Here is a 15,820-nt window from a genome sequence, read left to right as displayed (position 1 = left end):
AGTGAAGTGAAGTGAAATGTCTGGGGGAGATTATGGTTATCATGAATGGTACTGGTGGGATTTGCTGTTCTGTGTGTAGTCACTGGGAATCCAGTGCTATTTTTACACCAAAGATGATATTTTACTCTTTTTTTGGCTTGTTTTTTGCATCACACTTGACAGTACTGAGGTCTTTTTTTTTTTTGGTTTTTTGGGTCACACCCGGCGATGTACAGGGGTTACTCCTGGCTCTGCACTCAGGAATTACCCCTGGCGGTGCTCAGGGGACCATTTGGGATGCTGGGAATCAAACCCGGGTTGGCCACGTGCAAGGCAGATGCCCTACCCACTGTGCTATCGCTTCAGCCCCAGTACTGAGGTCTTACTTCTGGCCCTAAACTCAGGGGTCTCTCCTATTTATGCTACGGAGACCAAAAAGAGTGCCAGGGATCAAACCTGGGTTGGCTGCATGCAAGGTAAATGCACTACCTGCTGAATTACCACTCCAGCTCCGTTCTTTCATTTTTTAAAAATTAAAAAATAGAAACGTAGAATCCTGCAATTACATTTTTCCCCAATTTCCCATCCAGTCTTTTTCCCTTAGTTATTTCCCTGAATCATAATTGTTTTAAAAGGTGTGCTTTTTAAAATTCATTTCAGTGTAAATGTTTTAATTTGAAAAATAAAGGTGATTTCAGGTGGCTGAGACAGCTTGCTTTTCAAGATCACGCATCCTTTGCGCCCACATGTTTTGGAGCCTCCCATGAGCAGTGAATTAAATACAGCAGAAAGACTTGCTAAGAGTCTAGTCACAGTGCGGATGAAGATGATGAGGACTTCCACCAAGTCATTGGTGACAAGGGAGATGACCAGGAAAAAGGGCCCGGTTTAGTTGGGCTCTTTGGATTCCACCTTCTGCAGCCATGCTTTTCATCAAGTTTCCATCACTGATTATTTTTTCCAGAAGAGTAGTCATCCGTCAAATCACTTGGAATTCAGGTGGCTTGTGATGGTGACAGTTTGAAATAGTCCATCAATTTATCTGCTCATGTTCGAAATAGTGTTTGTCAAGGCTGTAGTCAGCCCTTTCGCTAATTAACCTCTTGATATGAATTTTGCAATCAAGGCCTAATTAGAGCTTTCTTTCTTTTTCCATATGTTCTGTGCACCGTAGGGGAAGCTTCAGGGATTTATGTGAAAAGTATAATACCTGGCAGTGCTGCATATCACAATGGTCAAATTCAAACCAATGACAAAATAATTGCTGTAAGTAACCACCTTCTATTTTAGAATGGAACCTAGTTGAGATGGGGGAGGGGAATGATTTTATTACAATATTTTTGTATGAGAGAGAAATGACTTACTATATAGTCTTTTTTTTTTCAAGTTGAATCACCATTGACCTACAGTTACAAAATTTTTATGTTTGAGTTTCAGTCATACAGTGATCAAACACCCATCCCTCCACCAGTGTACATTTTCCATCACCAGTTTCCCCAGTATCCCTCCTGCCCCTCCCCACTACACCCCTCCCCCTGTTTCTATGGCAGTTTCCCTCTTTCTCTCTACTTACGGGCATTAGGGTTTGCAAAACAAATATTGAGAGGCCATCGTATTTGGTCTTTTATCTACTTTCAGCACACACCTCCCATCCTGAACTATCCCTCTAGCCATCATTGACTTAGTGGTCCCAGCTCATAAGGCAGACTTCCAATCACAGAGCAATCTTCCTGGCCCTTGTCTCTTTTAACACCCAAAGACAGTAGTAGTCTCTTAAGGATTTTTGCGACTAATCCCAGTTCAGTGTCGGTGGGGAAAGGCTGGGGATTGGGAGGAGGAAGGTTAGGGTTGCTCCTGGGAGTGCTCAGGGGACCATGTGGTGTTGGGAATCGAATGTGTCCTCTTACAATGCAGAGCATATCCTCCAGTCTATTGACCTATCTCACTGGCCCCTTTAAAAGCTTTGTTTCTTGGTATAGTGAAATCTCATTAGTTTGGGTGTAGCAGTCCTATTTTCCCTACACTCTCTGTAAAGAAAATTTGCTAATATATTGGCAGGAGAAGAATATGTATGATATTTACATATATTGACATGTCATATATTTAATATATGAACATATTTATTTGGAGACTTTGTTGTTACTGTGTCTGGCATATCGAATACTCTCGGTAGCTTGCCGGGCTCTATACCACCTTACTCTGCCCTAATGATCACCTTTAAGCCAATTGTGAAACATTTATTTTTATTGAATCCCAGCTCGGCAGAGCCTGGCAAGCTACCCGTGACGTATTCGATATGCCAGACACAGTAACAACAAAGTCTCCAATGGAGACGTTACTGGGCCCGCTTGAGCAAATCGACGATCAACGGGAGGGCCTTTACCTTTACCTTTTTATATTTATTTGAAAGTTATATGTCACTTTCTTCTAGAAAAGCACCTTTTCAGCACCTCTTTTTGTTCTCTGAACTCATTCACTTTTTATTTAATTAATACATGATCTGGTATCTCATCCGAAACTCTCTTTGTGAAATTAGCTTTTCTACTGACAGATGATTTGGTGGGGGTGGGATTGGGCAGGGGTGATGGATCATGTCTGGAGGTGCTCAGGGTTATTCCTAGCTCTGAACTGTGCAGCGTTTGGGGAACCATCTGCAGCGTCAAGAATGGAACTGGGGTTGGCCACATGCAAGGCAAGTGACTTAGCCCCTGTACTATTTCTCTGGCCTTCAACTAAATAGATTTTAAGAACATAGAAAATGGAGATATTTGATATATTTGAGAATGTAATGTTCTCCTTTACCCATATCAGATCAGTCTTTCCTTCCTTTAATAGAAATGAACTCTACACCTACATATACACAGATTTAATTTAGTGAGTTGTATCAAAACAAGTATTTGTTGGCATAATTAGAATCTTCAGATTTGTTCTGCAGATTGAATGGGTGTGCCCCTCCATCACCCTTGGCTCTTACATAACTGGGCACAGGGAATGTCTTGTGACTTACAGAGTTTGGATGTCAATAGTAAAAGTAGTTGCTTTGGAGAAAATACAGGGAAAGCTAAAGCAATGGCTTGGCTAGCTACGCTAAATTAATTAGACTTCTTTCTTGTACAGACTTTTTCAGAACTTGAGAAGAGCTAATAGAGGGAGATCAGTGTATTTCTTTTGGAAAATAGTACAAAGTGCTAAGATAAAGAGATGAAGGATTGGATGACTTCTTCAATTTTGATAGTAATGGATTCAATGAATCTTTCTTTGGAGCTCTGTATAACAATGGACCATCTTTTATAGCACTTTGAATTTTTAATAGCATTAGAGAATAATTTCCTTAACTCTCTGAGAATGTTTCCTAAAATACGTGATTTAGGAGCTCCAGTTTGAATCTGATTACTGGGTTTTCAGGAAGTCTTATGAGCTTCTTTTACTACTAGTTTTGCATTATTTTAAAATACTTTCTTGGAGATTATAAATTATTGGAGGATAAATGAATTACTTAATTGTATTCTGCCTTTCCAAAATTAATACTAGTAGCTAACTTGAAATGTCTTTGTAATTGTGTCTAAATGTTTTAGGTCGATGGTGTCAATATTCAGGGCTTCTCCAACCAGGATGTTGTCGAAGTTTTACGCAATGCAGGGCAAGTGGTCCACCTCACCCTTGTCCGAAGGAAGGCTCCGTCTTCTACTCCTCCTCCTGAGCAGTCCATGAAGAGAGGTAATTAATCTCTTGGTCCCTCTGCCTGCCTTCCAGCTGGTTGACCTTTGGAAGAACGGCTCACTGATAGAAGTTGCTCTGGATCTGGGTGGTAGAAATGGCCCATTTTGTGATGTATTGATGGAGAAAAGAACCAACTCATGAGCACGTTGGGAATTTTTCCTTTGCCTCTCTTACAATGTGTCAGTCCAAATGCTACATCAGGAATCCTGACACACATCAAGCACTCAGAGCTTCTCTGCCTGAGGTTAGAGATCACTTTGCCCTAAAGCTTCTTGCTTTTATTACTGACATGTGAAGCAGTTTTGACACCTTTTGTTCCAGGGGCTCTCTTTGTCTAACGCTTTGACATTTTGAAAACATCAGTTTTCACATCACCTTTAATGATTATCTTTGATGTCCACGTTTCTTGATTTGCTTTTTTGGATTATAACAAGAGAAAATAAAATACTGATTTTTATCAAGCACATTTTTACTTGTAAAATAATTCTGATTATTTTGGTGACCTCAATGGTAGAGTTTAATTACAGCACAAATACCTAACTGAATTACAAAGCAATTTTTAATTAGCAACTTATAAGGAGATCAGCAGCATTTGACAGTCATGTGACTACCTGGTAAATTTGAAATGAACGACTAGTGATAGGACTAGTGAGTAAGAAATAAGCTAGTGCCATAGGATGAATTCACCGTTCCCCTTCTCTGAAGCTATGATAAGTTCACACTGCTTGGCTTTCAACCGATGCTGATTTTTATTTAAATGGTAACTTTTTAAGTTTTATGTGAGAGTAGAACTGCTGCTGTGAGCCAGGTGCCCTGTCATCTACATTGTATGTGTGACATTTAAAATGGCCCAAATAGGCTTGCTCTCCAAGCCCGTGTTCTCCCTTGAACATGGGTCTCATTTCCTTGTCCCTGTGTTCCTTTGCTTGAGCATTTTCTCTCTGGAGAAGCCCATGTTCTCTCTTGAACATGTACTTCTCTTTTCTCCCTCTCCCCTCATGTCTTTCTAAATAAGTTGCAATAAAAACGATCTTGCTTCACCAAAAATAAGTAAATAAATAAATAAAAATTAATTAATGAAATAAATGGAATGGCCTAAATAGTACAAATTGTACAAGTACTCGCTTGACCTTAAAAGGTTTCCATAAATATTTATATCAATAGAATGGTTTTTAATAGCTCAATTAGAGAGCCCTTGGCTTCAGTAGACTGTATCAAATAAAGCATGTCATCTGCAAGTTAGCAATTCTTCACTGGGCATGTCTGCTTTTAAAATTTGTGTAGGGGCGAGTTTGTTTTAACTCTGCACCTTCTTTCTGTGGTTTGGGTGTCCTTCCCACTTGCCCTAACGGCACTTCTGAAGGGAGGGCTGCTCTAGCCGTTTCCCACAGGGAGAATCATCTCAGCCTTGTTTCCTTCCTGTGACCCCTCCTCTCCCATCCCAGTCTCATGACATAGCCCCTCATTTGTGCAGTTTTCACATGTGGCCCCCTTGGAATATCCTGGTGGCCCACAGATGCAGTTGAGAAATGATGGTGTTCACCCATTTATCATACTACATCATGGTATCCCACGATATGTGTGTTCATAATCCCAGGTGCATTAACCTCTGCCCCATGGTGGAACATATGTGTGCCTTTGGTACAATCAGCATTTAATTTTACTACACCAAGCTGAGTAACTTCTAGCTGTTGTGTGATAACCTCCTTTATGATTCTAAATTCTACCGTCTTTTCCTGCTCTATGCTCTTTAAGATGATTTCCCTACCCTGTGTTTAGTATTTGCTGCAAATAAGCACGTCATGTACTGTAGACAGTTTGTAGTAGAATTTTCGCCCCAGCAACCCTAGCTGCTTTTGGTTGGCATTTCTTTCGAGTTTAATGTACACTAGCAGATTATTGATCCAGAGAATCCCAAGCAAAACAAATACTATGTAGTTTAAAAGTCTCATGTGAAGGGCTGGGGAGATAGTTCAAAGTGCTCAGGGCTCAGGAGTGACCCTGATGGTCCTCGGGGGAACTATAGGTGGTGTCAGGGATGGAACCAGGGTTGATGCAAAGCAAGCACCTTAACCCTTGTACAATCCCTCAGGCCTCCAGCTGGCATTTTATTCGATTCCTCTGCCCCTCTCGGAGAGCCCGGCAAGCTACCGAGAGTATTCGATATGCCAGACACAGTAACAACAAAGTCTCCAATGGAGACGTTACTGGGCCCGCTCGAGCAAATCGACGATCAACGGGAGGGCCTTTACCTTTTATTTATTGATTGATTTATTATTTTTTGTTATATTTATTTATTGAATCACTGTGGGAAAAGTTATAAAGCTTTCAAGATTAAGTCTCAGTCATACAATGATCAAACATCTTTCCCTTCACCAGTACTTATTTTTCACCCCCAAGAACCCCAATATACCCCCCTCCCACCCCTCCCAATGCCTGTGAGGCAGATGATTTCTACTTAACTCTCTTTCTACTTTGATTACATTCATTATTTTGACAAAAGATGCACCATTATTGTTTAGAATTTCCCCCTAATAATCAGAACTGCTGAAAAGGTGTTGTGAAATAATTTGTTTTCTATAGCTGGTTATGAGGACCATATGATTTTGGATTTCTGATATTTTACTAGGTAAGTCTGGAGGGATTTCTGCCAAGAGCCAGATAATTACGAGATATGGTTTCTGTGCATCTGGTTTTATGGCCGTGATGGAGAGCTGCTCATGGGGGGTAACTCATGACCTCGGTAGGGCATGAAGGATGAGCCGGTGCCGCCCCCCTTCCCATGAGACTGTAGTTGCCTCGTCACCACTGGCTCATACCTGGCTTTCCAATAAGCTCTGAGGTGGCGGCCACCTTGCTGCGGTGGGGGGGGGGGGGTGGGGGAGGTGGAAGGGAGCAGCAACACCCTTTCCCTCCCGGGTAGGCATGGCGCTGTAGTTTAACGCATAGTACATTCACTTTTCTGCTGCAAGCTGCCGGACTCTGGATTAAGTCCTTTTGCTTCTGGAGCCTTGGCCGTGCCGGAGAGCTGCTCATAGGGGGCCACCAGCTGGCATCTTAAATAAAGGAATCCTGTGTTCATGACCAGAGATGTTGTGAGGGAATTGTGCAGTGGGATAACAGCAATGGAACAAAATCCTTCAGATATGGTCTCTGTTACTGTCAAGTCAAGCTAGCAATTCTCATTGTAGGCAGTGCCACAGAACCTCCGAAAACACCAACTCTCTTTCTAACTGGAGCAGTGGAGACTGAAACTACTCTGGATGGTGAGGAGGAAGAGGAAACTGAAGAAAAAATGGATAATCTGAATATGGACAGTGCACCTGTAGTAGAGAAAACGGGTAGGCACCAAGCATCAGGCGTAAAGCCTTCTAAGTAATTTTACCTTTCTCATTTGTGAACCAGGTTCTCTCTTTGGAGTTAATGTGACCTGAAGAATCCAGGGGCTGGCGCGATAGCACAGCGGTAGGGTGTTTGCTTTGCATGCGGCTGGCCAGGCCGAGCTGGGTTCAGTTCCTTCGTGATTCCTCTGCCCCTCTTGGAGAGCCTAGCAAGCTACTGAGAGTATCTCGCCAGCACGGCAAAGCCTGGCAAGCTACCCGTGAAGTATTAGATATGCCAAACACAGTAACAATGAGTCTCACAATGGAGATGTTACTGGGCCCGCTCGAGCAAATCGATGAACTACGGGAGGACAGTGCAGTGCAGTGCAGAATACAGAAGGTATTTTTGCATCTTCACTTTTCACTTAGGGATAGTGATTAACATCTATTAATAATAGAGGTTTGGGCTTACAGTATACCGGCTCCACACACACCACCAGTGTCAGTATCCCCCTTTCAAACACCCCCACCCCCTTTAAATACCCTTGGCAAACTCAAGCAAAAGAATGAATTATTAAAGTTTGGGTCACATGATTACAATGGTCATAACTTCATTATGGACAATGATGCTTATGGGGTTTTTTTGGGAGGGAAGTTCACACCCGGTGATGCACAGGAGTTACTCCTGGCTTTAGAGTGCGGAATTACTCCTGGTGGTGCTCTGGGGACCATATGGGATGCTGGGACTATATGGGATGCAAGACAAACAGCCTACCCGCTGTACTATCAATCCAGCCCTGATGATTATGGTTTTGATGCACACAGTTACCTCACACCCATAAAAGAATATCCCAGCCCCCTGGCCGATATAAAAAACAAGATATTCTTAAGATCATTAACATCTTAACATGGCAGTTGGGAACCGAGCATGCTGTGGCTTATTTCTTTTTTAATCATATAAATTTTGATTTCATTTTTATTTGGATGCGATGATCATTTCTCAGTCCTGTCCACCTCTGTAGTTGCAGCATACTTAAGTTGGTGTATGATCAGCAACACAACTGTACGTGCATAACTATCCCTACATTTAGCAGTGTTTCTTTTTCATCATAAAAATTCATCATATGTATCTCGCTATTCCTTTTAATCATGGGCATATATTATTTAAGCGTACAAGTTAGATAAAAATCTTCCAAATATGGAGCTGGAGTGATAGCACAGCGGGTAGGGCATTTGCCTTGCATGTGACCGACCCGGGTTCGATTCCCAGCATCCCATATGGTCCCCTGAGCACCGCCAGGAGTAATTCCTGAGTGCAGAGCCAGGAGTAACCCCTGTGCATCGCCGGGTATGACCCAAAAAGCAAAAAAAAAAAAACAAAACAAAAAACTTCCAAATACTATGAAATTTGCTTTTTTTCTTTTTGCCATTAAATAATAATTTTAGCTCCTCATATTATTCATTATGGGAGGATTATTTTTTGGAGATTTTGTTGAACTTCTGAGAACAAGTTAATTTCTTCTTTTTTTGGTAGTTAGCTTTTGTATTATACTTTCAAACTCATAGCTGCTTTCATTATCCTGTGGAAGGATCACGGTCACGGTCCTCCCGTTGTTCATCGATTTGCTCGAGCGGGCCCAGTAACGTCTCCATTGGAGACTTTGTTGTTACTGTGTTTGGCATACGAATACATCATGGGTAGCTTGCCAGGCTCCACCGTGCGGGTGAGATACTCTCGGTAGCTTGCTGAGCTCTCCGAGAGGGGCAGAGGAATCGAACTAGGATCGGCCATGATGGCTGTGTGCAAGGCAAACTCCCTACCATTGTGCTATCACTCCAGCCTGTGCTATGTGGAAGGATAATGAAAATAAAATGATTAGGCACTATGGAGCTAGCACCAGGGTTGGGAGCAAGGCATGTATCCAGCCTCGGTTTCTTCCTGGGCACCATGTGGCTGGGTATAGTCCTAGAGACGCACAAGCATTGCTTGACGTGGCTCTAGATACTCCTGAGAACCACTGAGATGGCCCTGTGGGTTCCTGACCCCACGGGGCTCAAGTAGCCTCACCTTGGAGGCCTTCCCCTAAAAAATAGTAGAGGGAAAGCCAACATTATTTCATGTGTTTATGTGTGAAATATCATCCTCAAATATCATTTGTTCTGTGTGTGTGTGTGTGTGTGTGTGTGTGTGTGGTGTGTGTGTGTGAGAGAGAGAGAGAGAGAGAGAGAGAGAGAGAGAGAGAGAGAGAGAGAGAGAGAGACCCTGTAGTATTTAGGGACTATCCCTGGTTCTGCTTAGGGTTCACTCATGGTGGTTCTTGGGGACCATATGCTGTACCAGGGATGAACCGGGGTCGGCATTTATGCAAGATATACATCTTAGTTCCCGTTACCCCTTCACCTAAATGGCATGTTTTAAAGCTCACAGTTAAACAATATATTGCATATCTTCAGTTTTCCTTGCTAAATAAGGAGCTGCTTCCTGGAAGAGGTTAAACTTTCACGATGATAGAATTCAATTTCTTATGAAAATGTCATCAGGAGTAGGTGTGAAGTTGCAGAGCTCACCAAAAAAGATATTCTGTTTTTAATGGGATCTTAGGTTATCCGTTGAATGTGATCTAGCCTGACAGTTTATGTAGTTATTTCATGGATATTCTTTTGTAAATCTAGTCATTTAAATTCTTTAGTGTTCATTAGTCCTAGTCTCTGATTTCTGAGGTGAGCCTGTTTTACTTAATGATTTCTTTTATTCAATTAAGCATTATATGCACCCACGATGAGCCTGGAAGAGCTGATACTGCAAGTTGCATTTGATTTCAGGCAGATGGCTGTATCAGTGGTGATAGAGGTATTCTGTAACTTATCCACTCTTACAGCTAGAGAGAATTTTCCCTTAAAATTTACTGTTAAAACAATATATAAGTCTATTTTTTTCTGCTACTATTATGGACATAAGTGGAAGTGAGAGTTTTGCAACTTTGACTTTGCCTATTAGGCATTATTCGGTCTATGAATTGTGCACTGAGCTGGCTGAGATGTTATGGGGCATGGGCAGGATACTTAGATCTTTCTTAATTCTTTAAAAATTATCTTACTTTATAGGGCCAGAGAGATAGTAGCATGGTGAAGGTCTTGTCTTGCATGCAGCTGAACCAGGTTCAAATCCCAGCATCCCATATGGTCCCCTGAGCATGGCCCGGAGTAAGCTCTGAGCACAATTGGGTATGACACACGCACACCAAAAAAAAAAAAAAAAAAAAGAAGAGGAAAACAAAAGAATTACTAAGTAGTTACAAGTGTTCAAATATGTCAAGTTTCTATTATTATGTTAGAATTCAGACAACTCACAGGTAGAATTAAACAAGCCTTTATAATATCTGCTTAATAAAAGTCATAATTTGCTTATTAATAGTAAGATATCTTGTTAAGCTTCTACTTTTCCTCACGGTAAAAGGAAGGGACTACTTTGAAGTGATTATTAGCATTTACATTAGATCCTTGTTTGTCCTAACATATTATAAAACAATGCCAGATGAATTTTATATGTGAACTACAGATTGCTTACATGTAAGCTGTACATAATTCAGATTTCACTTATAAGTTACCATTTCCTCTTCCCTTTCAAATACTTTTTAACAACAAAAGCCCCCATCATAATTTGGAAACAGCTGGCCCTGACATTGTACATTAGTCTTGTAAGTCAGCTCTGATTTACTTTACCTGGTCGATCGAAGTTAATGCATTTTCCTTTTCATTCATTTCCCTTTTACTTGCTGAAACTATGCTGTTATTGAAGAATTTACTAGTGAAGTGTGTTTGGCTCACAGTAGCTTTAAATTTTTTAAATTTTGTTTCAATCCAGAAAGAGTCCCAGACACTCCAGAAAATGAGCTGAAATCCAGATGGGAAAACATATTGGGCCATGATTATGAAGTAATGGTATGTTAGAATCTTCTAATCACAAACATTCATGTCTCATTTCATGTCGGGCTCCAAACCTACCAGTTGACAGAAAGGAGGGGGAAGAACAATCGTCTTGCTTTTCTGTTTGCCTCTTGCCTTTATTCCCTAGTGTACCAATCCATCAATAATTCTCCCTACCCAGGTCTCCCCTCCCCCACCATCGTTTTAAGCTGTAAGAACAATTAAGGTCATCACTTAGCTTCTGTTTCTGAAACCCAAGTTTCAGAGTGTGTTGCAACCCTTAGAGTCGACAACACACAGAAAGAAATGTTGGGAGAGCCAGTGAGCTTGCCTTTAAATTTATTACCTGTATCAGCTGCTTAAAATTGCTGGCATTTTTATGATTGTTTTTATGATCTGTTTGTTTTATTGTGCACTGAAAGGGCTGTGGATATTAGTCCTATGTTTCACAAAGAATCTTACAGTTTTATGAGAAAAATGAAAGAATGATTATCAAACGTATTTGGGAGAACAGGAAGTAATTTAAGTTAGGCATAAGTTTATAGTACCCGTGGTCCATTAGACTTCCTTTTACCTGGTATTAGATTCATTGGGGATAAGGGATTGATTACCTTCCCCAGGTGAATCTACATGAAAGCAGAAAACTCTGCCTCCACCGCAGTCCATAAATGCATTAGGAATAAAAGATTCTATGGGATTTCTACTGTCATTCACGTTTTCTTCCAGATGGCTGTCATTAGTACTTGTTGACTGGTGGAGAATCTTTTTTATTTTTTTTTTCCTTCTTGGTTCAGAATATAGAGTCACTATCTATTACCAGAATTTTTTTCAAGTGTTGTTCAGCAGAGTCAGAGCAGTCTACACTTTTTCTCCTGGCTAATTTTGTATTTGCACAGTAGGCTTCTGGAACCGTTGCAGCATGATTTCAATGCTGGTGTGTCATTGGGCTTACCCTTACCTACCGCTTGGCCTTTTCTTCTGCCCATGGTGGTTTGGGGTTCAGAGTAATTTGCTAGAGCAGTATTTATACACAGCAAGTTTTGCTAGGAGCTCTTCTCCTTCGAATAACGTCCTATCCCACCCACACGGCAGAGCCTGGCAAGCTCCCCATGGCATATTCGATATGCCAAAAACAGTAACAAGTCTCACAATAGAGTCGTTACTGGTGCCCACTTGAGCAAATCAGTGAACAATGGGAGGCTAGTGCCCTGCTGCAGTGCAACCGGGTTACAACTCCTTGTTTTGATGAGGAGGAGCAGGAAGGAGAAAGCAAACGGGAAGAGTAAGAGCAGGCTTGCTTTCTCTGTCCCTTATTTCTTTTCCCAGCATCTATGTTTGAAAGCTTTGGATGGTGGTTTAACCTGTCCCCAGTCTACCTATTTGATGAACAGCTTACAGATGCAAATCATCAGTGAAGCATTTGCTTGCAAGGAATTCACTTCAGGAAACGACCTCCTTTGAAACTGAGAACAATAGTTTCAGGCCAGGAGGACAAGCTTTAAGCACTTAACTCCCTGAGCTTCCTACTCAGCCAGATTTTGAGTTTGTGCCCTTGCCAGCTCTTTCCCCCTAGGAAAATGGTTTAGCTCCTGCGGAAAGTCACATCTTCAGGTTTTCCAAGCTTGTTTGACTTCACTGATCTTGCAAACTTTGCTTTAAGGTCTAAATTTAAAAGTGAAAACGAGCACACTCTTGGTTTCGTCAAAAGTATAAAAATTTGATGGTTTCACTGTCATGGAAGATTACATTAAAATTTTAGGCATCATGGTATTTTAAAAATAGGATACGTATTTGCCCATCCCCTTTGGCTCAAGTTTTGAATAATTTAGGAAAAAAAGATTGCTGGGGAGGACAATAACAACACAAAAAAGCAAACATTCTCTCTCCATTTTAGATAGCGTGTGAGAATTTAGAAATACAAAAAAGGAGGCTAGGATACAGGCCAGATGGTGTTATAAACATATAGGTTTTGCATATTTTTTTTTCAAATAACTTAGAAAAAGTAGTTATATTCTGACAAAAATTTTTTTTCTGTGTAATTTGAGAATTTTTTTTCCTTGTAAATTTAGGTTGCAACATTGGACACACAAGTTGCTGATGATGCTGAATTACAGAGATATTCCAAGGTAAGCATTATTTTTTAATACGTTACCTGTTTATTTGAAAAAAGAAATTGCCCTCAAGTTTTGTCAAAGAAACAAATTGATGTTGTCACGTTAGTTTTCTGGGCTATAGTTTTGGACCTTTCTGGAAACAGCCTTTCTGGCAGTTTCTCCAATAGGTGAACAGTAGGCGATTGTTCCCTGTTATAGGGAAGAACATGACACAGGACTTTCCTGTGTTACCCTAGACCAGAGTTGGTTGTTGTGCCCACTTTACTTTGTTTTATTTTGTTTTGTCTTTGGACCAGATCTTCCAATGACATCATCATATATGAGTTTCTTTTTACAGATTGATTTTTTCATTTGAAAGTCCACAGATTATTTCTTCATTTTGATAAACTACATTCTAAAAGAGTCACTTTAATTATTTATTTATTTATTTATTTATTTTTTACTTTTTGGGTCACACCTGGTGATGCACAGGGGTTACTCCTGGCAGTGCTCAGGGGACCATATGGGATGCTGGGAATCGAACCCTGGTCAGCTGCGTGCAAGGCAAACACTCTACCCGCTGTGCTCCAGCCCCTAAAATAGTCACTTGAAAGCTGGTTGTTTAGTTCTTAACTAAGTAGCTCTTTTCTTCATCCTTTAATTCCTACATAAAGGAGCCCAGCCTGCTCAAACTCATTTCACAGAGGATACTAAAGCCTGAGAAAAATGAATGACTTGCCTCAAGTTATCCACCTAGGGAGTAGCTGAGGCTGGTTGCAACATTTATTCTTTCAGTCCTGAAATAATTACTGAGCTTCTATTCGGGCTAGGTATCAGGACTGAAGAATATAAGAGGTCCTAGCTTTGGGTCAGGCAAGAAGGTGAACAAAATAGTGGCCCTGGAAAAGAGTTGTTAAGTTGTAAAAATGATGGAAAGGGATAGAGAGGGAACACATTCCTGGAGATGAGGAATCAAGGAGGGGCCAGGATGGAGAGGGGGCGGGTGGGGGGTCGAGAGAGTGGAGAGTATGGGGTGGAGGAGAGCACTATTTAGCCTGGGCAAGATTTTCTGGCTCAGACTTGAAGCCAGAGGCCACGGGGAGCTGGGCAAGAGATGAGCGGTGGGTATGACATCCCAGAGGTGGGATGTGGCTGGCGTGTGGGTGAGTGGCAGATGTCACAAGTGTTTCCATGAAGCTAGTGGAAAGATCTTGAGGATGCAGCACCTTCAGTTCCTCCGTGGTGAGCCTTTTATTGTTGGTACTAAGTGGCACCGGCAAAGCACCAGGTGGGCCAGTGGCATGATGGACGGTTAAGACCTTGTAGGTTTGCGGTTTCTTTGAAGGAGGGGGGGGATGATCTGAGCCATGCTCATGGATCACTCCTGGCAGGGACCCTATGTGGTGCCCGGGGACCAAATCTGGGACAAGTGCCTCCTCCCACTGTGCTGTCTCTCTGGTCCCTTCTTTAGCTTTCAGATTAGGGAATCATGCTTCCTGGTTCTGCTGGTGTTCTCAAGGCTCTGGCTATCTTTATTTATGTAGGGTTATTTTTCCCCGCCCCCATACCTGGCAGTGCTTACTGCTGGGTCTCTGCTCAGGGATCACTCCTGTTGGGGTTTGGGGGAACATATGGGGTGCTTAGTCTTGAACCTGGGTCAGCTAAATGCAAGGCAAATGTCCTGCCGACTATACTGTTGTTCCAGATCCCTATTTATTTTTTATTTGGGCCACACCTGGCAGTGCTCAGGGTTTACTCTTGGCTCTGTGCTCAGGGATCACGCGGGGCAGGCTCAGGGGAACTCATGGGGTGCCAGGGATCAAATCCAAGTTGACTCTGTTCAAGGCAAGTGCCCCACCCAGTGTACTATCTATCCCTCCACCCCAGTCCCACCCCTGATCTCTTGGTCTCATTTGTCTCCATTATTTTACTACTGACAGTAAATCACACAGTTGTCACACTTGCCTTGTTGCATTGTCTCGTATCCCCTTCGAGATCCCTGTCAGGTAAGGATCTTGAAAATCCCGCTGCTCATAAACTTTGGCAATTTAACGGAGGACCCCTTACGAAGCTCACTGATTAAGCATCAACAAGAATAGCATGAGATGTGTGTGAAGGAATCAGTCATCGTGGGCTGTACCTGCTCCTGTCATGGAAGCACTTTCTGCTTTCTCTCTGAGAACTCAGAATACTGAAGGGGTGGACAGCTGAAAAAGACAAATGAAACATTGATTTATTTCATTTTCTTTTTTGATTTATTTCATTTTCAATGCAGCAGGGATTGGTGACGAACCACTCTTGCTCCTGTGGTTGAGCCTGCATTAGTGTAGCCTATGGTCCCGGCCAAGTCAGAACTGATATTAGGTAGAATCCTTCAGATCAGCAGATTCCATCAGCACCATTTCTGCTTTATTTCTTCAGTGTGGTTGAAGTTGGAGTACATGTTTTGCTCATGGTTTTAGTTTCTGGGGTGTGAGTGGTGTTTGTTGATTTCTGGGGGTTATATCCAGGAAGAGCCAAACCCTGTTCTGGGAGGCAAGACATTTCTTTCTCTGCTCTTGCTCACTGTTCTGATTTGTTCCTAGTGAGCCCAACGACAAGGACCAACCCTTGGATAAAGCAAGATGAACACGGGACCGGACAAGGAGATTGGAATTAGTTCCTCTGTTGACTTGTTTAGAGTTGCTGTTCTTATCCAGACAGCAACTCTGGGGAAAATATTGGACCCTTTTTCCTATGTAGAAATGATTACTGCAATTTTTGGTTACACAGAGAGAC

General features: G+C 41.9%; 1 protein-coding gene across 2 annotated transcripts in view; it reads left to right on the top strand.

The window, feature by feature from the left end:
* The window catches only part of PATJ (PATJ crumbs cell polarity complex component), a 391,552-nt gene that overhangs the window by 50,505 nt on the left and 325,227 nt on the right, over window positions 1–15,820 (top strand). For both annotated transcript variants that reach the window (XM_056122284.1, XM_056122283.1), the window contains exons 10-14: window positions 1,154–1,245; window positions 3,555–3,696; window positions 6,891–7,040; window positions 10,888–10,964; window positions 13,019–13,075. In XM_056122284.1, the coding sequence (XP_055978259.1) occupies window positions 1,154–1,245; window positions 3,555–3,696; window positions 6,891–7,040; window positions 10,888–10,964; window positions 13,019–13,075 (518 nt within the window). The remainder of the gene's footprint in view (window positions 1–1,153; window positions 1,246–3,554; window positions 3,697–6,890; window positions 7,041–10,887; window positions 10,965–13,018; window positions 13,076–15,820) is intronic.

This window comes from Sorex fumeus, unplaced genomic scaffold, assembly GCF_029834395.1.
Source record: "Sorex fumeus unplaced genomic scaffold, SorFum_2.1 ptg000045l, whole genome shotgun sequence".
Lineage (NCBI taxonomy): Eukaryota > Metazoa > Chordata > Mammalia > Eulipotyphla > Soricidae > Sorex > Sorex fumeus.
The sequence above is the reverse complement of the archived record's forward strand: the minus strand, read 5'-3'. Positions and strand labels throughout refer to the sequence as shown.